The sequence below is a fragment of the Engystomops pustulosus genome, chromosome 2 (assembly GCF_040894005.1).
Source record: "Engystomops pustulosus chromosome 2, aEngPut4.maternal, whole genome shotgun sequence".
Classification (NCBI taxonomy): Eukaryota; Metazoa; Chordata; class Amphibia; order Anura; family Leptodactylidae; genus Engystomops; species Engystomops pustulosus.
Window position 1 is genome coordinate 130365708 of NC_092412.1, and position 24974 is coordinate 130390681.

General features: G+C 41.3%; 1 protein-coding gene across 7 annotated transcripts in view; it reads left to right on the top strand.

Annotated features, from left to right (window-relative positions):
* The window catches only part of BCAS3 (BCAS3 microtubule associated cell migration factor), an 818800-nt gene that overhangs the window by 350723 nt on the left and 443103 nt on the right, over window positions 1-24974 (top strand). For 5 of the 7 annotated variants that reach the window (XM_072136426.1, XM_072136427.1, XM_072136425.1 and 2 more), the window contains one exon: window positions 15193-15237. The exons of the other annotated variants lie outside the window; for them this stretch is intronic. In XM_072136426.1, coding sequence (XP_071992527.1) covers window positions 15193-15237 — 45 coding nt within the window. The remainder of the gene's footprint in view (window positions 1-15192; window positions 15238-24974) is intronic. 7 annotated transcript variants of the gene reach the window in all.

Here is a 24974-nt window from a genome sequence, read left to right on the forward strand (position 1 = left end):
ACCCCAGACAAGAGTCCATGGGTTTGTCAGATATAACAGTTAGTTGGCGTTGCCCAGGAGCAGGTCAGCGGCCCTCACCTGTCCTCAACCAGCCTCTGTCCTGTTTATTTCCCACAGTCTGAGATCTACTAGGTAGTCTGGGCTCAGTGCCACTATACAGTGAGGATGAAGACTTTGAGGACAGTCAGCAGCTGCTTGGCAGTGAAGAGGTGGGGCAGACATCTGCTGCTTCGTGCAGTAGGCAGGCTTTGCATACTGACACCGTTGAGGAGAATAGCAATGACAGGGAAACGCAAATTGATGATGATGTAACTGATCACACTTTGGATCCAGGTGTAGCAAGGGATTCATCATCGTCGGGCAAAAAGATTGTCAGCTTGTGTGTCAGGCAGCAGAGCAGTCAGCAAGTCGCTACTGTGGCCGTAAGTCAGCAGGATGGCAGTTATGCGAGGGTGGGAGGCAAACGGCCGCGGGGTACCAATCCCGATTCGCAGGTCCAAGCAAGCAGTGGCTTAGGGGCTCAGCAAGGCAGCGGTAGTAGTATTCACTCAGTGCAGAGTGTTTTCGGTAAAATCACCATCTCGGCGGAGTGGCAGTTTTTGTTAAGACACCAGAGGAGCCAAGTTCCGAGGTGGAGAGTTCCAAGCCAAAATGTATTTTCTAAAAAGGCAGTACCAGCCCTTCACAAATATGTACAACAGAAGGTGGGCCAGTTCTTGAGCTTATCGGTTTCTTCCAAGTTGCACGGCAGCACGGAACATGTGGAGCTGTAACTACGGTCAGGGCCAGTACATGTGCTTTACGGCCCACTGGGTGAATATGCTTCCCCCCCAGCTTTCCCCCCCAGCCACACCAAAACTTGAACAGGAGACACCGCTTTCTCCTCCACGTTGTCAAACTGCTGCTCCTGCGCCAATGTCCGCCTCCTCCTTCTCCACCACCACCTTAGCCTCCACAAGTCTAAGTGCTGCTCCATCATACCACATGTGCAGGGCACAGCGGTGCGTCATGTGGCTTACTCCGCGACAACTGCAAATCGGAACCGAGGAGGGATGGTCCATGCACCCTGCATGGCGCACGTGTTCAATCTGGTTTTCAAAAAGTTCCTGAAGTCTTCCACTCATCTGTAAGACATTCTAAAAATGGCCAGGTAACTGTGCATGCACTTGAGCCATTCTTACAAAGCCAAGCACACCATCCTCGAGTTGCAGTGGCAGAACGGCTTTCCCCAGCATATCCTGATATGCTATGTTTCCATCCATTGGAATTCCAGCTTACATATGTTAGACCGTCTGTATGAACAGAGAAAAGCCATTAATGATTTTTTGATGATGCAGGCAGACAGGAATACTCCCCTGTGTAACCTTGATGTCAGCCACTGGCAATTTATGCATGACACCTCCCGTCCGGGAACAGATGCTCCAAAATCAGTCTGGTCAGGGCACTGGAGAAGTGGTGACTACATCTCATGGCCACAAGAGTCCGGTGGGGGCTGAACTGGAGGAGGAGGAGGAGGAGGAAGACATTGGAGCACAAGCAGAGTCTGGTGAAATTAGTGTTTTTTGTACTCAGGTGACAGGAGAGGAGGAGCAGGAGCATCTGGAGGAGGTAGAAGAGGAGGCAGATGACCCAGAAGCACCGTGGCAGTATACAGTGGAGATGGAGGCCGAGAGTCCCTCAGACTCACTTGGCAGATGACCCGCAGCATGCTGCTTTGCCTAACTAGTAACAGCCGAATAGTCAACATCTGGCAAAGGGATGACTTTTGGCTCTCCACCCTGTGGGACCCTTGCTACCAGTCAAAAATGGGTGCCTTTTTTCCAGCTGCCGAGAGGGAGAAACAACTGGCATACTATAGAGATATACTGTGCAGACAGTTGGCCGCTGCCTATGTGCGCCATTGTCCATCCTCTGTCAGGTCTGACTAGGGGATTCCTGGCAGTCATCACTCACGTACTACTGCCACAGCTGCTGTGGAGAGATTGGCAGGTAGGACCATTAGCAGCTCTATCAGCAGCAGCTTAAGTCTAGAGTCCTTAATGAGCAGCTTCCTTCACCTGTCTAGTGAGGAGGGTAGCCTCCACCAGCAGCAGCACAGGACATGGAGCAGACCCTACTAGGTGGTGGCCTACTTGGATAGCACTCTACTACCCTAGGTAGAGGATCCCCTGGACTACTGGGCAGCCAAACTTGATGTGTGGCTGCAACTTGCAGAGTTTGCATTAGAAAAGCTGTCCTGCCCGGCCACTAGTGTGGAATCAGAGTGGGTGTTCAGTGCGGCTGGAATTGTCATCCACCTCTGTTATTGTGTCACTTTCTGACGTCCTGCTGCTGCTGCTGGCACCTTCAGGCTCTATCATTGTGCCACTCTGTGACCTCATACTGCTACCACTGTTGCCTTTACACTCTAAAATTGTGCCACCCTGTGGCCTGCCATGTTGCTACCACCTAAAGAATTTGTCATCGTGCCACTCTCTGACCTCATGCCGCTGCTGCTGCCACTGCCACCTTTGAAGTTCTTTTTTGGCAAGACATAATAGGGCTCATTTACTAAGGGTCCGTCGGATGCACTCACATGCACCAGGAAGAAGCAGGTGAACTTCGTCGGACCTCAGCAACAGATGCAGGAACTCGGGCACGCTATCTTAGTGAATCGCGGCAGACTCAAATCTTTGTCGGAAAACGCACCGCGGATCACGACAGGACCAGGTAAGTAAATCTGCCCCAATATTTTCAGGGAAATTGTAATGCATGATGCTTGTGGAGTCTCTAATCTTCAAATTAAATTGACAATTTCAACTTCAAATTCATTGTGACACGATGTTGCTGCCACCTCCATAATTTGTCAATGTGCCACTCTGCAGCCTACTCATGCTGCGGCAAACTGACCGCTGTCTCCATGGAACACTCTGTGATTTCCATAATGCTTTTATTTACCCTCCACCACTCTATGACGTTGCCACTATGTTTGGTTTTCTCCTTCATTTCATCTGTCAGAAGGAATGAAAAGCTTCAGGATTTAAAGCCAGAAGCAGGAGTGGATGCAGAAGACAGAGGACATGCAAATATCGCATTTACTGGTCATCTCTGTTCTGGATCCACTCCTGTTTGTTTTTGGCTTTAACAATACTGATGGATTAATGATCGATTGAAAGCGGACACTGACGGATGAAAAGAAGCGCAAAATGATCAGTGTGCAAAATTACTGTCCACACCCACTCTTTGGGGTTTTCTACGTGTATCTGCGTTTAAAAGAACAGGTTCTGTCATTGTTAAGGAGGTCGCACTTGTTTCGGACGCCATCTTGACTACTGTCCGCCATCTTAGATACAGCGGCCATGTTCCCTGACCATTGTCAAGTTAATGTCATGATTCAAACTTCATTTTATGTAACCTGTTTGCTGGCCTGTCAGCTAATACCCTTTGACATTTAATGAGAAGCCAGTCTGTCCTCGATTATATTGTGATTCTGGAGCCCACTTATCATCTCCTTCTCAGCATTAGTATAAACAATATCTGTGTACAAGGTCTCTGAGAACTGAGCACAATTAATTAATTGTTTTTCCCAGAATGTGCTGATGACCAATAGGTTTGGAGTATACTATTCACGCCCCTTTGATGACTCTGTCTGGGGCCCTGCCTAAAAATCCCTAACAGTCATAATCTATGGAATCATCTGATGTCAGTGTAAAAAGGGTGCACTCTTTGATGTTATAGTGGTATCTTGGCCCTCAGCTCAGTCCTTTCAAGATGGACCAGATGTTACCTTGTCAGGCTGCGTTCCAGCTTCACTTATTTGGAGAAGTTGGCCCCTGTAAGTGTATATGGAATTCAAGAGTAAAGAGCTTCTAAGAGCGGTGGCTGTCATGTGCATGTCAGACTAAAACACAACATTGTTTGAAGACCAAACCATGCTCTCTATGCATATTTGAGCAAGGCACAATGTTCTACATCACCCTACATGCTCTCTGCAGCAAGGAAATACCTGTTTTTAACATGATTCGATTTGGGTCGAATCGAATATTTTCACAAGAATTCGGCAAATCGGGTTGAATCGAATTTCAACAAATTCGCCCATTTCTAGTGACAATACCTTTGTGTCTCTATTTTTTCAACATTTATTATATGCCATGTCAACAAGGAACTATTCTGTTAATATCCCATAACCATTGTCACATAGGTCCATGAAGCAATAGATATTGGTATAGCATGTTTTGGACTGGCCACATTAGGGACCTTGTTAGCTTTTTGGCTCTGTAGGTTTAAAGGATAAATGAAGACTTATCCAGTATCCATTTCTTGATAAATAATTATAATAATAACTGACGTTGTGTGGCTCATGTATCTTTTATTTGGTTTGGCTTTTTCTTTGTAAGGGCCTTTTTTGGGGGCATGTGCACTTTTGCAATCAAAAATGTTTCCTCAAATCTGTACCTTCCCTAGCCAGGAGTAGGAAATAGATGTTTGCGACATTTATGAGCCTTTATTTTGCAGTATGATAGTGCATACACACATAACAGAGGGATATCTCTAATGCACTAAGTAGGTTTAGAATTCAGTAATATTGCTCCCATATACACCAATGCATTAATCATTAAAACAGCAATATATCCACAAACATCTACAGCAGAGAAGTAAATAAACTACATAAAATTACCTTAGCATTGTATAAAGAATAATGCATGAGAAAGTTTTTTTTGTTTGTTTTATAGCACCAAATCACAAGCACATTTGTCTCTGAACTTCTATCTGTATAAACCAAGGAAGGTTAAATTCTAATTTACACCCCAGTGCCGTTAGGTTTAATTCTATTATCAAAGTACTGGAATGTTTTTTTATCCATAATCAATGTGCTGTTATGCCTGCAGAATCCTCTGCAAGTGATATCTTCTTGTCTCGTTCTCTTTGCGTTTTCAATTGCATCACAACAGCTAAGGGGAGATTTTCTTAATTACATTGCTGTCAACATTGCATTTACAAAAGGCATGTTTTTTAACACTGTTACTGTGTGTTAAAATTGCATTAATCATCCATTTTGTAAACACAATGTTGACAGAAATGTAATAGGGCAAATGTCCTCTTCTCAGCTGATGGGATGCGTTTGAAAACCTTTATTGTTGACACATAGGGGCACATTTACTAAGGGTCCGAATGCTGCACTTTCGTCGGGTTTCCCGAATTCCATTTGCGCCGCATTGCCCTGGGATTTTGACGCACGCAATCGGATTGTGGCTCATCGGTGCTGGCTTGCACGCAACAGAAATCGGGGGGCGTGGCCATCGGACAATCCGAGAAGCGACTCATGCAGGAACTCGGACGCACGATCTTAGTGAATCGCGCCGGACCTGAATCCTCATCAGACAACACACCGCGAGATCATGACGGGACCGGGTAAGTAAATATGCCCCATAGTTTCATATTGGATATCATTGCTGTCATCTAAAACTAGGTTTCTACAGATTTAGCATGAATAAATAGTGCAGGTTATCAGAAGAAATATGGTAATATATTCTATATTAGCTGAAATCCATCTTAATAGCAAGATTGAGAGAAGCCCACTGAGGTACCACATTGCATAAATATTTCCATCGAGGGGGCAGAGAGTCATAGCAGCTAAGTCTGCACCCAACCAGTTATAGTGGAAACTTAATAAGTGTGGAGTTAAATTTATGTTTCCTTATTTTCATTCCAGTCCAAAAAAATTATATACTCAAAAAATATTCATAAATATAAGAAGCAAAGCAAGAGAGGGCAGTTTCCTTCAATGAGTTATACCAACTATTTAGTTTATTTCTTATCCACACAAGCTAATTGATGAGGTTCCAACTGCTGGGACCTGCAGTGATCCAGAAAACTGGACCCCTCAGCAGTCCGGAGAAAAGAGGTGGAGCAATTACAGAAAAACTAAAGCAAAACTGTTCTTTGCAGACACAGGATGAGATAAGTTCTGTGTATTTTAGAAACAGTAGCAAAGGGGAAGAAGATTGGACACAGCAATGAGGTACTTATGGAAAAAATAATGCAGATATTGTAGGGAAGTTCCTTCAAGTGTGAATATGTGAAGTACTCCCACTTTCTCTCATGTTAGCACATGCACAGTAGCTGATAATGTTTAAAAGAAAAAGAAGTTATATATTCCCAATCATATACACCATAGACACAGCTATTGTCTTTTTGCTCAGGCCACCGTAAAGCCACACAGCCAACAACACTGCACTCACCAGTTAGGCAGGGGTGTTGCACCCCACAATCAACTATTGACGTATTCTATGGGAATGTCATAAAGAGTATTGGTTTGGACAACCCCTTTTTCTTAAATAATTCGCTATTCAATTGCTACCTTACATATCAGACCATTATTATTCTTATATTAAAGGGGTTTTCCCACAAACTAAAGTTAGGCCCTATCCATGGGAACTGAAACAATTGTAATTTATTGCCCACTGCAAGAAATTGCAAGTAATCCTACAGCTATACCACCTCCAGGCCATGTGGGCGTTCAAAGGTTATGTAGCGAATTTCTGGTGGAGTGGGCCAGTGTGAGGCGTTCCTGCCCATGTATTTGCAGACTTCTGTAGTCTGCAAAGTGAACATTTAGGCTTCTTTAGGTCTGAACGCAAGTCTAGTGTGGCATAGTTTTCTCCACCAGCATAGCACAGCCAGCAGATACATCAGGGGGCGCATGATAAATCTCTGAGCTACCCATACCATTCTATTGCACTGGAGTTTTATTGGGCAAGAAATTCTTATTTCTAAAATTCTAAAAAGTCTTTTTACCACATTTAAAGGACACCTGTCATCAGGTCTCTGCCACTAGTCCTGTCACCTCTTCCTGTTGGAGCAGCTCACAAGGATCCCATCCCAGCCTTTATCTAGTTATTTCATACATTAATCATTATAAAATCATCTTTTCTTTATCATATAAATGAGGCTGATCACATGGTCAGAGGCAGTGATGTCACCCCTATTACCCCTCCCATCTCCTCCCCCTGCTCATGTCTGTGTGTAATGTATAGTAAAGCATGGCTAGTGTGTGTTTTATCTGCTGACATGCTGCATCCTCCTAATATACAGGTGAGAGACACAGACATCAGCTACACATGAATCTGACATGTTCTGCTGTAACATGGCTGCCTGGAGCTGCTGTATCTCTCCTAAACACACACACATGCACACACAAGCTGCAGGGGGTGTGGCCACCAGCACCAGGAAGCACATCATTATACAGCCTCACATCATTATACAGGCTGTCAGTCATGCACTGGGGGTGTCGCTGTGCCGCCCACTCATGAATAGAGTGGACAGCTTGAATATGCTAATGCTTCATTGGACATTTCACAGATCATTTGCATACAGCTTTAGGACCTCATTGCTTAGGTTTACAGGCATGTAGAGGGACAATGAAGGGATAGAGGCAATGCTCTCTAATGGCAGTTTATGAAAATATATTTAGTTTAGGGGGGTTATTTTGCATGACAGGTTCTCTTTAAACAAAAAGGTTACAACGAATTTCCCGGAGCGTGTGAAAAACGAAGGCTATATTCACACTGCCGTTGCCCGCCCGTACCGTAGCGGGCAACGGCAGTGTACGGGGAGAGGAGGAGGAGGTGAGTGCAGCTCACCCCCGCCCCTCTCCATAGCAACCTATGGCGCACAGCGCCGTATTACGGGAAAAGATAGGACAGGTCCTATCTTTTTCCCGGGTACGGAACGGTACGGTGCCGCACGTGTGCGGCACCGTACCGCTCCCGTAGGGTGCCGTGCACCCATAGAAGTGTATGGGGGACGTATATCGGCCGTATATACATCGGCCGTATATACGTCCCCCATACGTTAGTGTGAATGTAGCCTTAGTGTGAGAAGTAGAATGGCAAAGGCCACACCTGGAAAAATGATAACATGGAAAATAGAAAATGTGCGGGTTAGGCCATACTAGGCTAAGATCGTGTTCGGTGTACTCCCTATTTCTCTACACTGCCGATGGGTGTCTCCTTTTGAAAGAGACACAGCTACGAAATTTTCTGCAGTTATTAGAATTGCATTAACATAAAACAAAACTATAATCACAGACACTAAAATATGACTTTCAAGCCATGTCACTTGCTTCTAAAGCTTTTTTTGTGTGTTTTTTTCATTCCTTTAAAAGCTGTATGGCTGCAATTTAACCTTTGGAGCCAGACTATAATCACTTACTGCATCTTGAATCTGCTTTTTCCCTTCTCTATCTCTTTTATGGTTCATTCTCCCTTCATGCAAAGACACGATTTGTAACAGATTAAAAAGGTAGAAAAGGAGGAGGCTTTTTCTTTGTCCCTTTAAGAGGATATTAAGTGCTATTTTTCTTTTGAAAGAAAAAAAGCAGATCTTAACTTAACCTTTTTATGCATGTAATGACAAGCTATCATTCTTTAAAGTATTTTCTCAGTGTTTACAGATGTGACATTTCTGTTCTCTTAAAATTGCAGTGTTAGGAAGGGGTTAAGAGGTACTATGAATATTCTGTGAAGAATACTGATCTAATAAAAAAATTATACACAAACCATAAACACACTGAAAAACTCTAAAACAATACCCTATCTAGGCATTTGAATAATTACAAGCTGAAATTTACAAATAAGACAATACAAAGGTTTACTTTTAACATGAAGAATATAGCAAAAATAATCTGCCATATTTACTATTCATAATGCCCTGGCATTACAGTATATGGCCTACATGCATAGTGGATGTGCAAAATAACAGTTGCAATGAAACAAGTTAAAGTGACTTACCAGTTTTTATTTTATTTTCTGTATTTATTTATGTTCAGAATTCAGCTTAAAGCTTAGTGGTTGCCCCTGGGCACTGCATCTGAGCACTTGATTGGAAGCTTTTTTTAACAGAGGACAAAGCTGGAGCCAGGAGGCTGTAGATATTCAATATCGGCAGCGTTATATACCTGATTGGTAGGGGTCCAGAGTTTTGAACCGTCGCCAAACTATTGATGACCTATCCTATAAAAAAAGATCATCCATCCCCTTTAATACTTGCTATATGTTCCCCTGAAACTCCCCTCTTTGAAGGTCAAATGTCTGTGTACATCCTTCGTTAGCCTCATAATTGATTTATATATTTTTTTCTTGGTAGTGTCTCCACCAGTTGGTTTCAAAAGTCGTTCTCAGAAGTTACCTCCTTCATTATTTTCTTTATTATATGTTCAGTTTAAAGCAAGTCTTCTATCCTCCCTTTTTATAGTCACAAGTCTCCAACAATGAAGATACTGTATTTCTGTATTTATGAATCATTTAACAAATCTTCTCTTTCTGAATCTTTTTGGTACCTGTATTAATACGTCCCTCAGAATAATTTTGTTAAAACACACTTATTGTCATTTATTAAATTTTATGAATTTCCATGTCACAGTATTTACAATATGCCATTTAGCTCCAATTTTTATTTCTGAGATTGACTGTTGATTGTCCATGAAAGTGACCATCTGGTGCTGTCATCTTAAGAAGGGAGCTGCCTTGTCATTTTACTGCAGCCATTTTGCTAATGCATAGAACAGACTGTTGTAAAAGTTTTGATGCTGAAAGTGTATAATGTGATTTTCATGGGGAATCTGTACTATATTTTATATAGTGCACTCCATGCTTATGTAAATAAGAGCTTAACTCGCTTTTGGTATAAAGCTTAGTCCAAAACTATTATTCAGTATATGATATTTATGTGAAATTCAGTGATTGTCCAGAATTCTAGAAAATTTGCCACTATGCAATAGTCTCATCGCCATATTCGAAGAATGGTTTAGTGGCCTGACTCATCTTGCTGACCACACTTTTTGGTAAAGCAGGAGAGCTGCTATCTTTACATACAGTCATACTGAAAAAGATTACTCTTTTTGAAATCAAGTACTTTCCCTATGTAAACTAGTAATAGACTGCAACAACTTGTACTAGACTGCTGTTATCATACCTTGTTGAATTTTTCTAACATTGTTGTGTGTATATGTTGTGGAAACCACTGTAATATATACCTGTTTATATAACGAATTGGTATAACAAGAGATATGATCAACTATCAAAAGATAAAATCGATTCATTTATATTTATATAAATTATAGGCAAAAATGCTTTTAAGATTGGACAAGTGCATATTTTTGTTGGGAGTGTAACAACTTTTGAAACTCAAATGTGCCAATTCATTTTTGGTGGAATGTATATTTTAAGGAAATCTGGTACATCTGCATTTCCAAATCACAGGGGATCATGTGTTTAATTTATCGGATTTATGTTTGCAAAAGATAATTATTGTGTTTTAGAGGACCTTTTACCCCCTCACACATGTGGAGCTTAGCAGATCATTCTACACAGATGCTACACAGATTCATGGGCTCTTTGAATTTTCTTTCTACCCCCCACGGTTGCAGAGATAACAGTCCCAGTATCTGACCATTATAATCTGTGTTTGGTTAGAAAGGAGGGAGGGGCTGGAGCTGGAGGTGTGTGTTATGTTAATCTTTTCTCATACTGTCCAGTCAGTGGAAGGTAGTGAGAAGCTACTATGAACAGTAGTGAGCAGTGATTTTTTTCTATCTGCAAAAGTGCAATGTTCCAAATTGCAATGCAACCAGGATTCAAACACAACGGAAACGTGATCACAGTGCAAAAGCAAGTGCATTGTAAACAAACATGCAGTGTAAACATAAGCGCATTGTAAACACACACGCAGTGTACAAGCAAAAGATTACTCCAACACGTCCACGGGAATACATGAAAACATTTCTTCTCTTTATTTGATATTATAAGACAGCACTCAAGGCAAACATATCATCAGACCGGACATAGAGTGAATACAGACTTACTTATGGTCATACTAGCTTGTGCTCCAAGCGTTTAAATCTAATAACCCTACACCCACCTTGGGGTGGGCAGGAATTGGTCATCATGTGATGACACCTTTCGTAAGATGTAAACATCGCAGACGAAAACCTAAATGTGACACACACTCCACGTAAAAACAAACATAAAAGTAAACATGATGCAAATGAGAAATGCAAATATCAGGTAAATGTAAATGTAATTGAAACTTTCCAGCAAACACCACATAACCATAAACATGATGCAAACCTGATATAAACAGAGTGTAAATGTAAGTGTAAAGGTGACATAATTGTAATTGCCACATAAACATAAGTGTAAAGGTGACAAATGGAAATGCCACTTAAGCACAAACGTGATTCAAACATGACATAAATGTAAGTGTAAACATGACATAAATGCAAACGTGAGGCAAACACCACATAAGCATAAATGCAACGAAGATGCTGCATAAGCGTAAACGTGACACAAATGCAAACACCACATAAGTGTAAATGTGACGCAAACCACACTTACCCATAAACACAATCATAACGCAAATGTCATGTAAACGTAAGCATAAACAAGACGCAAAAGCCACATAAATGCAGTTGACACATAAACACTATGCAAACGCCACATGAACCAGGGACATTTACTCATAGATCCAGGCACTGTAAATATGGTAATCTTTTTGAATGTGTTATCCATGGCCTCCATCCTTCTAAAATTAACTGTTTAATTTACATAATAATAACATGCCCATAAATGTTTGGGTAATTAGCATAATTTTAAAAGTTTATTTTAGAAAGAATGAGGCCTTGTATAACAAGTATAATATTACCACAGTCACTGGGTCTGGATCTATGCCTAAGTACCCCTGGTTTATTATGCTTGATTTCCTTTAAGTACATAGCCTAAAATAGCTTTTAGGACACAGCACTTTTTTTTGCATTTTTCCATGCTCAACTGACATAACTTTTTATTTTATATATGTAATTGGGATATGAGGGCTTGTTTTATGAAGTAAGAGTTGTATTTTCTAATAGGTTAATTTTTTGCATAATAATCTATTTTGTGGAAGCTCAAAAAAAGGATTGTTTTTTTTAAATAAATTGTTTACACAGTTCACTGTACAGTATAAAAAATTATATTATTATCTGTATATTAGTATCATTGCTACTATAGAAATTCCCTGGGTTACACACAAGATATTTTTCTTTAGGTTTGTTTTTGTATTTAAGTCAGATCAGGTATATTTTATAATTGTCCTGGAAATTTTTTATTTTTTTTGTCTCTGTGATGATATCATTGTTAAAATTTTGTGCTGTTATATGTTTTTGATTAAACCCAGACTACCCCTTTAACAATAAAGTATCAAAAAACCTTACAGCATTGCAGCCTGGGAATAAAGTAAAGCATTCAGAGAGCCTCACCAGAGTTCACAGTGGGCAGAGAGGTCCATCTGTAAATCGGGTGTCCTTAAGTCAGGGACCGTCTGTATAGAAAAAAAAACCATTTTGAGGCAAACTCATTTGATTAGGTGTTGCTTTATTCTTAAAAGGCTATACATTTTAAATTACTCAATCAACATGGCATTTGAGGGTTGTTTATTGGGGGATAAGACAACAGGTAAACTGGTACTATTTTGGGGTATATCCAATTTTTTTATTGCTTTTTTTAAAACTTTTTTGGTAGGTAGGAAGCCTTAAAGTTGCAATTTTTAAATATTTTTTTTATTTTATTTTTTATGCCCTTCACATGAAGTGTATAATAATATGATATCTGCTTAGCCTGGGTCGATATGTAAGCAGCAATACCCATTTTGTGGGGTTTTTTAAAATTCTGTTTTATAAAAAACTAAATAGTTATGGGGAAAGGGTAGTTTATTAGGTTGTTTTTTTAAGTTATTTTTAATATTTTTATTTGATCTTTTTTTTCATATTAGGGGACTTACAAATGGGTTACCCTGATCTCTTATGCAATGCATGCAGTCTTGGAACAGGTGCCAAAAAAATAATAAATATACAATGACTTGATTTTTGAAAATGCTCTCTGATCAGTGTTTTTGTACAGTTGTCTCTCTTGCACACTTGAAAACGGCTTTTCCATACGGTTAGAATATGGCACCATCCATTTCAGTGGGAAATATGGTCATCCATTTAATTGCCTGCATGTTGTTTTTTATCCAGTATTTCCGTTCCATACACCATTTGCTTCTGTATATATGTGCAATATACAGGGAGACCTGTACGAATGGGAGATGCATTCTGCCATCTCTCCAGTAGCCAGTCAAAATTTGCCAGCCCACTGTATTTTATATGGATACAGTATAGAAATACAGGACTGGAGAAATCATATATTTGTGTGAAAGGGACCTTATGGTGCATTTTTCTATAGGTTTTTCCCAGTTTCTTCAAAATTGCCCTTATCATGAGTAATCCATTTATATAATTTATGTTGTGCTTGGTAAAAAGGAATGCCCATGCATATTTATTATGAGTTTGAACCCTGTCTAACATTAATTGAATAAACTATTCAACAACTACAACTATTGGTGATTGGTCATTTGAGCTTTACTTAGATTCACTTAAAGACAGACATTTATATTATGAGTTACTTTTAAAATAATATCCTGAAAAGTGTCAACACAGGACAATTAAACGAAAATATGTTGTCATTTAATTTTATAACATGGAAATATGTTATCTTTCCACATTTACAATAGTTTAAAGAAGTACAGCAGATATTGATATTATATTATTATTATACTTGTGGGGCAAACCTTAAAATGCTGCTATGGTTTCATTCACATTGCGATTTTGGAAAACTCCTGGTCAGTATATGTCACATCCGACAGCAAACACTGGATATTAAAAAACATTGCAAGCGGTGTCTTTTCATCTTGCTTCCTGCTACACAGTTGACAATACATTCAGTGCAGGCCATTAGAGGTCATGGGGGACAGATGTCACTGTATGGCATCCAATTCCGGACTGTTTACTGTGGGTATTTCTTTAGTGAAGTACCTGTCCATATAAGGAGACACCTGGAACATCAGCAGCAAATCACTGACAGTTGCCAATGTTTCCTTCTACTCCCACTTCCAGGCGGGTGAGGCTGAACTAGAGAACCTCTTCCATTGTATGAGCATACAGTGGGATACGTTAAAGCTTTCTGCTATAAGGGTACGTTGAGAAACCTCTCTAGACATCTTTTAAAAAGAGGGAATAAAATGAGATGTGAAAAAACAGGTTTCTGTGTAGCTATTGACAACATTTTAGTACAGTATATCAAAATGAAAGAAATGGTCCTGGCATTCTAGGTAGCTTTTAACTTATTGTAGGTACAATTTGTCATAAAGTATAGCATCCATTTAATATTCTGGATGTGTTTCGGCTCTCCTGAGCCTTTTTCAACAGCTATCTAAATCATATATAGCTTGTGGTTATATAGCAAGTACCTCTTCCTCTTTGGTCACATGGGGGAATAACTTCCGGGTCATCGCATACAACCACAAGCTGTATATGAGTTAGAAAGCTGTTGAAAAAGGTTCAGGAGAGCCGAAACACATACGGAATATTAGATGGATTCTGTACTTTATGACAAATTGTACCTACAGTAAAAAGATGTTAAAAGCTACCTCGAAGTGCCGGAACCATTTCTTTCATTTGGATACACTGTTAATATACATGAGCACGTGGTAAGAAGATGTTTGGGTGTCGTCCATATTTGGAACTTTAATTAACATTTTAGTACAGGTTTTCCTATCATAGAAAATAATAGCATACGGTATGTACTATAATATTGTGGTTTGTGGAAGTCTGCTATTTCTCAGGAGAGTCTGTTTCAGAGTCTTAACAGTGGTAATGTGCTTTAAAATTACAAAATAACAGACTTTGAGAAGCACTTAATGTCATTATTGTTTATGAAGAGACTTTTTACATTTATTGTACAGTTGTACTATGTGAAATCAAATGCAGTTATATTGGACCTAAAATAAAACAATAGTAAAAATTCCTTTCCATTTTCTATTTACCTGCTGTTTGTCTCGTTTTTTCATATCACTTCATATTGATGACTGCTGAAAACAGCATCCACATGTCGTCTCTTAGGACAACATGTCATCACATAGTTAGGGGTATTCAAAGAATTTTACTTCAATAAGACTCTATTTTAGTTTGAAGAACCACTAAGCTAAGCTTGACTAATGACATGCATAAAAGGTATATGAGGTACAAATGTGTCATTTCATTTATATTTCAGCATCCATATGTTTAACATGGTTTAAATAATGTGTGTCGATAAGGTTTCTTTATCTAATTTGTTTTGCCTTTTCCCCTCCTATGTGAAGTCCTTACCTGTTTGGAGCAGGATGTTTTTCTATTAAAGCTCCTTGGTAAGTTCTGATTCATCCCAGCATGCTTCTAATTCATGTTATGTTGTATGGCACTAGTCAATTTCTTGTATACTGCTTGCAGAAAGAGTGGTTTGATGGAGGCACCTTATTGTTAAAGGAGTTGCACCAGTGTTTGTAGTAATGAACTTATGAGGTGAGATGTAGAAACATTGAACCAGTGCTGTCTAAAGTTGGGAGTCTGTTTATACCTTTGGAATATATTTACTTTTTTGGCTGTTATCTCACATCATTTCACTAGGCTTTCTGAAAGTTATACTTGATGTAAATGAGGCTGCCTTACAAGATAGCCAAGAAGCAAAATGATTTTATGTACTCAAGGAGGCGAGAGTTTAACACTGAAGTCAAGCTTTCCCTGCCCTACTCTGCCCCCTTTACTGTAACTGATGGTCCCTTGTCCAGGGACATCATATATCAGATTTCCTGAATCCAGTGAATAATGTTAACTACATGGGAAGAGGTGTTCAGATGCAGGGAGAGCTTAATTTCAGTGTTTAACTCTACGCCTCCCTGACTTTATACATATAACTTACATCTCACTTCAAAGTTGATTTTCTGCTGGGCCATGACCTAGAAGCTGTTCAACTGCTTGACAACATACTAGTAGTGGTTGATTAGGTCAATTTCTAATGACAGTTTCCCTCTAAGGTAGAAAGTAATCACAAAAGCTATAATATAACAACTTGTAGATATTCCTGTCTGTGACATTAGTGGCACATCAAAGGACACTGCCATAAACATAAGAGTCATTGGAGATTACACTTTTGGGACTCCCACACAGTTGATAAATAGAAATTGGTATTTGCTCTGCAATGCAAATATATAATGGATAGCGCAGCGTAAACGGCATACATGCAAGCCTGTGCCCAGAGGTCGCATTAACGCCTCACCAAGCGTCATAGACGCATGCTGAGGCGCCATTACCCCCCAAAATAATTGCCATGCGTCAAAGTACGCATGGCAATTATTTCCTGTAGCGCGCAGGCTGAGCGGTTCAGCGCGCGCTGCAAATGAGGGAAATGTCTATAGAGCGATCACAGCGCGCGCTGGACCGCTCAGCCTGACACGTGACTCAGTGTCAGGGGCGGGCAGGAGAGACCCGGAGCGACAGCGCAGTCCTCGGGGGAGACATGCGGGCTGCTGCTCCAGCTCCCCCTGCAGGCCAGTGTGTCAGTGTTAAATGATTCTATCGGGACCGGAGAGCAGGGCCAAGTGAGTGCAAACCCCGACCACACTGTACTCACTGCACTCTGTGTACTGTGTGTAGCGGGCATGCTCTGTGTAGTATGTGTGTGCCCTATGTGTAGTGGGTATGCTGTGTGTAGTATGTGTGTGCCCTATGTGTAGTATGTGTGTGCCCTATGTGTAGTATGTGTGTGCCCTATGTGTAGTGGGTATGCTGTGTGTAGTATGTGTGTGCCCTATGTGTAGTATGTGTGTGCCCTATGTGTAGTGGGTATGCTGTGTGTAGTATGTGTGTGCCCTATGTGTAGTGGGTATGCTGTGTGTAGTGAGTGTGCCAGGTGCTGCGCTGTATGTGTGTTGCATGTAGTGAGTGTGCCCTATGTGTAGTGGATATGCTGTGTGTAGTGAGTGTGCCAGGTGCTGCGCTGTATGTGTGTTGCATGTAGTGAGTGTGCCCTATGTGTAGTGGATATGCTATGTGCTGCGCTGTGTGTGTGTGTGCCAGGTACTATGTATAGTTAGTGAGTGTGCCAGGTGCTGCGCTGTATGTGTGTTGCGTGTAGTGAGTGTGCCCTATGTGTAGTGGATATGCTATGTGCTGCGCTGTGTGTGTGTGTGCCAGGTACTATGTATAGTTAGTGAGTGTGCCAGGTGCTGCGCTGTATGTGTGTTGCGTGTAGTGAGTGTGCCCTATGTGTAGTGGGTTTGCTGTGTGCGTGCGTGTGCTGCGCTGTTTAGGTGTGTGTGCCAGGTACTATGGGTAGTGAGTGCGCTGTGTGTGTGCTGCGTGTAGTGAGTGTGCCCTATGTGTAGTGGGTATGCTGTGTGCTGCGTGTAGTGAGTGTGCCCTATGTGTAGTGGGTATGCTGTGTGCTGCGTGTAGTGAGTGTGCCCTATGTGTAGTGGGTATGCTGTGTGCGTGCGTGTAGTGAGTGTGCCCTATGTGTAGTGGGTATGCTGTGTGCGTGCGTGTAGTGAGTGTGCCCTATGTGTAGTGGGTATGCTGTGTGCGTGCGTGTAGTGAGTGTGCCCTATGTGTAGTGGGTATGCTGTGTGCGTGCGTGTAGTGAGTGTGCCCTATGTGTAGTGGGTATGCTGTGTGCGTGCGTGTAGTGAGTGTGCCCTATGTGTAGTGGGTATGCTGTGTGCGTGCGTGTAGTGAGTGTGCCCTATGTGTAGTGGGTATGCTGTGTGCGTGCGTGTAGTGAGTGTGCCCTATGTGTAGTGGGTATGCTGTGTGCGTGCGTGTGCTGCACTGTGTGTGGTACTATGTATAGTTAGTGAGTGTGCCGGGTGCTGCGCTGTGTGGGTGTGCTATGTGTAGTGAGTGTGCCCTATGTGTAGTGAGTGTGCCCTATGTGTAGTGTGTGTTCCTCTCTGCAGGTCTCTGTATATATATCACTGATAACAGTGTAAAAAATTAGTAATTAAAAAAAAAAGAAAAAAAACATTAAGTAAAAAATAATAGTGTTAAAAGAAAAAGCGTAACGCCCTCAAACCCCCAAAAATAAATGTAGAAGCGTCAGCCCCGGCCTGTTCTGTTGGGGGGGGGGGGGCTCCAGCCGGCCCCAGCCCACTCTATAAGTGGGGGGGGGGGTGTCTTCGGGGGCCGGTGTCAACCCTTGTCCACTCTGTAGGTTAAGACAATGGAAAAGTTGTGCACCACTTGTGGCAAAAAAAAAAAACTTGGGCTTTAATGATTTTCTTGTATTAATAAATGTTTATTAGATTGTTAATAGACATTAATAGATATATATACGACTAGGAGTTATATATTTGTATTACTGAATATTTCATACTCCTCCTCAGCTAAAAATACTCCTCAAAAATGGTGAGAGGAGTATTATTACCCTTCCAGAAAAATGTTAGTGCGACCTCTGCCTGTGCCTATTCATTATCTCATCTTGCCAGTAAGACGTTAAGGCTTAATTCATGAGTTGGAATAAATGGTCACTATGAGTAATATTCCTAAACTGCATAATGTCATATACAGGGCTTAAGGGGGTGTACACTGGTATGCAGATGACGCTGGGGAGATGATGCCAATCATACTCTGCTCCATAGGCTGCGACATTAGATGTTTCTTAAATTAGAACTACCAGACAAATAACTTGACGTGATGTAGATTGTGTGGTTGTTGGCCCAGCTGGACACTGGCAGTGACATCATCACAGAACATGATATGCTATCTGCTATTTGACAGATCATGAAAATTACCAGAAATTGAGTTGTTGCTTTCTGATAATGCTAATGTAAAAATATAAATTTAACATAGCTTATAAGTAAAATATATTAGCTGTAGTTGTCATCAAACATGATAATCTATTTCAATGAATAGGGAGAATGCCTACAAATAATAAGAGGAAATCTGTTAGCTGTTTTACCATCCAAAGTTGTAGACAGTTTTAAGTTGTTGTTGTTAGTATCAACAGGATTGTGTAAAAATCATTTACGGTATATTCAGGATTGAATCTGGATTCTGAGCATTTAGATCCTGAGTGTAAGAATGTTTCACTGAACATAGCACAGTCCTTCCCCCAGCTTTGAGTCATTGCTTTAGCAAGCTTCTGGTTGAATACTATAGCCAGGGCCACCAGTAAGATTTTTTGGAGAATTTTTTGGTTGAATACTATAGCCAGGGCCACCAGTAAGATTTTTTGTTTAGTTTCCCATCTTATACTTGCAAACCATACAGCAAATGTCATGGGTGCCCCCACGTTCCGGGTCGTGGGCACACTGGTGCCTCTCCACGGTCCCCGGATCCCCTCCCCGTCTTGCCACCTAGGGTGCGCGCACCACGGCACTCGAAGATTTAAAGGGCCAGCGCTCCGCTATTTGGTCCTGGTGTTTATCAATTTCCCAGGAAATTGAGAAAAGCAGCCCTCTCACAGCATTCCCCACTGGATCTTTGTGCCTAGTGCCACTGAGAAAGCTATTTCATGCGTGTTCTGTGTTTGCGGATTCCCGTTTTGACTCCGGTTCCATATTGATTCTGATCCCGTGCTGCCTGTCCTGACCTACCGCTACGTCCCTGACTCCGATCCTGTACTGCCTGTCTTGTCCTCCTGCCTGTCTCCGAGAACGATTCTGTAGCTCGCCTTGGCCACCGCCGCTGACAATGTCCCGCCTGTGGAACGACCTGGTGGTACCACAACAAGTCCAACCTGCTTTGCGGGTGGGGTCTGGTAAAAACTGGGTACCACTTAGACTCTGGTCCCAGGTGTCAGCTTATTTCATTGTCTGCGGTGGTCCACTACCACTGATCCTGACAGTAAACATAAGTTTAAGACTTTATCACAGGCTGCAAAGAGATTGTGGTCTCCCCAACAGTCTAGAGCTTTAAGATTATCTGACGTTTAGAGCATAAAAAAAGTAATATACTGAAACGTGTTAGATAGAAACTATAAAATAACTTACTGTAATACATGGAGACAGTACCAAAACCAATCTTAGTACATAGGTACGTTACCATAATTAAATCTACTACATAGAAACAGCAAAGGAACCAAGCTACTGCATAAAGTACCAGATTGACTCAGAATTATCACAGTGTCTGATGCTGGATGATAAATATTACATAGTATAAGACTGTCTACACAAAGCTCGCCCTCATAGGAGAAGATACAAGAGAGTTACATCACAGAGGAAATGCTGCAGAATCGTGAGCTCATGGGTAATACCAGCATTACTGACTTACTGGTATTGCCAAAACCTGGTGCCTGGAAGATTACGTCATCGATCAGTGGAGTCTCTTTCGGTTTTGTTTTCCACCTGGCTGCCATATCAGCTTTTTCCAGTTATGATTTGTCTGTGCAGATTTAGCAATGAAAACACTTTAGTTCCCTCACTTTATCATCTCCTCCACCTTCTTAACACAAACAAAATACTGTTCTCTTGTACCACCAAAGTAACAATGCCCTCCCAGTACAGGTACCTATGCCAGATGACCTGGCCTCCACAGTCACCAGACCTGAACCCAATCAAGATGGTTTGGGGTGAGCTGGACCACAGAGTGAAGGCAAAAGGGCCAACAACTGCTAAGCATCCCTGGGAACTCCTTCAAAGACCATTTCAGGTGACTACCTATCGAAGCTCATCAGAAGAATGTCAAGAGTGTGCAAAGCAGTAAATAAAGCAAAAGGTGGCTACTTTGAAGAATCTAGAATATAAGACATATTTTCAATTGTTTTACACTTTTTTGTTAAAGGACAACTACCACCAGGATGAAAGATTGTAAATCAAGCACACTTAAATGCTGGTGTGTGCCGCTTCTATTAAGATCTCTTCTTTTAGATTTTTAAGCCCTTGTTTTAATGGAAAAAGGGTTTAAAAATTATGCAAATTAGCCTGCGGGGCTCAGGTCTCCATAGATGTCAATGGAGCCTGGAGCCCCTCAGGCTGATTTGTATCATTTTTAAAACCTTTTTTAAACAAGGGAATTATAAACTAAAAGAAGAGCAGTGGGGGCACACACCTGCATATTAGTATTCTTGGTTTACAATCTTTGAGCCTGGTGGTAGATGTCTTTAAGTATATAATTTCACATGTGTTAATTCATTGTTTTAATGCCTTCAGTGTGAATCTACAATTTGTATAGTCATGAAAATACAGAAAACTCTTTGAAAGAGAAGGTGTGTCCATTGTAATTTATATTAGACATTTATACAAATACACAGTCCATACACCTCAACCCTAAACCCCCAGCACGTTAATAATCGAGAGCAGCGCTGGATCCAGGAGGAGTCTCTCCAATGTTCCATTGCTAGCATTAAATTCAAAAACTACTTAAGGCTGCGTTCACACGAGGTCTTTGCATTGTGTTTTTAAAATTCATTTGGCAAAATGCTTCATCACATGTAAATACATTTTCTTAGTAACAGCATGCGTGTGGTTTGTGACATTGTTAGTCATCACTATTAACCTTAAAAGACAAAACACATGCTGCTATTTACAAAACACCAAGGGGCTTATTTACTAAGGGTTCCGGATCACACTTTAGTCTGACTTTCCGACGTTTTCAAGTTTTGCACGGCTGGGACAGATACTTAACAGGGGTCTGCAATGGCATTCTGTCGCACGTGATTGTATTTTAGTGCAGCTGCGCTGGCTTTCATGCAGCAGAACTTGGGGATGTGCCGTTGGATGATCCAACTAATTCGGACTGAGTGTGGGATTTAACTTTCAAATTGTGTCGCAAGACAATGCACTTACATGCACCACGAAGACAAGGGTGAACTCCGGCGGACTTGAGCGGGGAAGCGACACATGCAGGATATCAGGCGGATTTAGTGAATCGTGGGTGCTTTCTCGTCGGACAATGCACTTTGGGTGAACTCCGTCGGACAGGTAAGTAAATGAGCCCCAATGGGTTTGTTGTGTTTTGCCCGATGCATTTGAACTGCAAATGCATCATGAGAATGTGGCCTAAAGCTGCTTTCACACTAAGTGCTTGAATTAAATTTAGGAGGGCCATTCCAGCACCTTGTTTACAGTGAAACGTTTGCAATCAGAAATGTGCCCCACATGTTTTGCATAGTGCTGCTAAGGGAGCTGTGGTCGTGACATAACTGCTGTATAATGGGAGGCACAGCACTGGACTGTAGCGCCAGAGGGACTAGGTACAGTTGCTTTCTTGTTTTTACAGCCTCCCCACTCCACTGGTAAAACAAAATATAAAAGTGTGGACAAGTATGTGTATGTAAATATTATACACAGTACTGCTTATTCCATGCCCCAGTAGCCAGTGCTGCCCCCGTAGTCACAGAGCTGCACCGAGTAAACAATTTAAAAAAACATACTTATCCAGCTCCTCTTGCCGTCTTCTACAGAGCTCCGGGGGCAGTTCTGGCCATAGGTCTTTGACCAGGTGTTATTACACTTCGCCCTGCAATACAGCTAGCATTACACAGATCGCAGGCTAACAGTCTGTTTGATAGGTAGAGGGCAATGGAGCACTGGAGCTTAGAGCTCAAGCTGCCTCAAGTAGCCCCAGAGTAGTGTGTGGAACAGGCGTCAGGTGGATGCAAGGACACCCGGTCCTTCCAAATTTACTAAAACTGGTGCAGGTTATAAATGAACTCTACACCAGGCAGGACTTGGAATACATATACTAAGAGACGGGAGCCTCTTAGTAAATCCAGAGGTTTTTGCGCTGTCATGGGGAATAGTAAAACTGCAGCACAGTGCTCCAATCTTAATAAATTATGACATATTGCACAAACACACTCTATACTCACACATAGCTATTATATTTACAGGTGGTCCCCCACTTAAGTACACCTGACTTACAGACAACCCATAGTTACAGACGGACCCCTCTGAACCAACAAGAAAACAGGCAAGTGTGTATAGGCAAAATAATCAAAGAAACTTTATTACAATATACAAAAAAAGGCCCACATATATGTTTTTAAAACCACTTAAAGAGTGTAAGAATACACATATTTACAAAAACAAAGTGGATCAGAGCCAATAACAAGGACCCACATACAGCCACAGGTGAGTACAAAGCACAAAGATATACAGTTTCCTCACACAAAATAATGTAAACAATTCTGATGTATATGCCAAAGTTTCGTCCCGCAGAGCGTATCAATTGTGAACATCCAAAGTAAAAACCAACACAATAATGGTAATACTGGATTCCCAAGATAAACATCAATTATAGTATGTAACATGGATACAAAAATGGAAGCCCAGTGATTGGTACAGAACAGAAACCAGAGGCACGCATAATATACGGTTCAAACCATAGTAAGTGGAGGAAATGCTAAATGATAAATCTGTGGCTGAAGGCACCCCACGCGTTACGTCGCCAGATTGCGACTTCCTCAGGGGTAAGTGCCTATAGGCCCGTGGAGCCTACCTTAAGAGTCCCAGAGATGCACCTCAGCACCAATCGCTGACGTCTGTAAAATACTGACACCTGTGTGGAGCAAGAAAACATCATCGGCAAGTGCCGGCGGAACTAACGCGAGATTGAACAGTATACATGAGTATAATATTATGTCCTGGAGTGTTTGGGACATTCTTATTCAATAATATGTATTGTAATGGTGAGTTTTTGAACACTCCCAGAATTGAGTACTTTTTTTAGTACTTTATCCACTTTTAGGTTTTACTATTAATATTCTATACATTGTTCATCTTAAGTACATAGAGTTGTGACACTTTTTCTTTTTTCTTCTTCACCTTTTTCCCCGAGATTCTGTTATTTAAATTCAATTTTGGATGATCACTTACCGTTGTCAGCGATTGGTGCTGAGATGCATCTCTGGGACTCTTAAGGTAGGCTCCACGGGCCTATAGGCACTTACCCCTGAGGAAGTCGCAATCTGGCGACGTAACGCGTGGGGTGCCTTCAGCCACAGGTTTATCATTTAGCATTTCCTCCACTTACTATGGTTTGAACCGTATATCATGCGTGCCTCTGGTTTCTGTTCTGTACCAATCAGTATGTATCCATGTTACATACTATAATTGATGTTTATCTTGGGAATCCAGTATTACCATTATTGTGTTGGTTTTTACTTTGGATGTTCACAATTGATACGCTCTGCGGGACGAAACTTTGGCATATACATCAGAATTGTTTACATTATTTTGTGTGAGGAAACTGTATATCTTTGTGCTTTGTACTCGCCTGTGGCTGTATGTGGGTCCTTGTTATTAGCTCTGATCCACTTTGTTTTTGTAAATATGTGTATTCTTACACTTTTTAAGTGGTTTTAAAAACATATATGTGTGACTTTTTTTGTATATTGTAATAAAGTTTCTTTGATTATTTTGCCTATACACACTTGCCTGTTTTCTTGTTGGTTCAAAGCTCATTTCTTGAGTGTGTTGGCTTTGTGGCATAACCCATTGTGTATCATTACACACCCCACATTGTTTGGTTTAGGACGGACCCCTCTGCCCACTGTGACCTCTGGTGAAGCTCTCTGGATGCTTTACTTTAGTCCCAGACTGCAATGATCGGCTGTAAAGTGTCTGTAATGAAGCTTTATTGATGATCTTTGGTCCCATTTCAGCTAAAATTTTGAAAATCCAATTGTCACTGGGGCAAAATTTTTTTTGTTTGGAATTACAATGATAAAATATACAGTTTCGACTTACATACAAATTCAACTTCAAGAACTGCCTATATATACACACCACACACATTAGTCACACATGTTCCTTATATACATATACAGCCACCACTGCTGCGGTTGGCTGGACATGGTCAGGCAGCCAGAAACATCATCTCTCCTATTCCAGGATTATAACTTAGCAGATCAATACCTTCCAGTATACAGGGCAGCTGAAGGGCAGACTCTTGAACATTTCCTGCCCTGCTCTCTCTGCTGTCCTCTTACTCACTCCTGCCCCCCTCAGTTCCAACTGTAGCTGCTGTCTTTCAGCATTAAGTGGCCCAGGGAGGGTGAGGAAGTTCTCCAATGTTAAACAGGAGGCCCGGACTGGTGAGCAGAGCCTCAATCAGAGCAGTAGGAAGTGCTTTCCTCCTCTTAGTTGTCAAGGCTCTTGCGGAAACA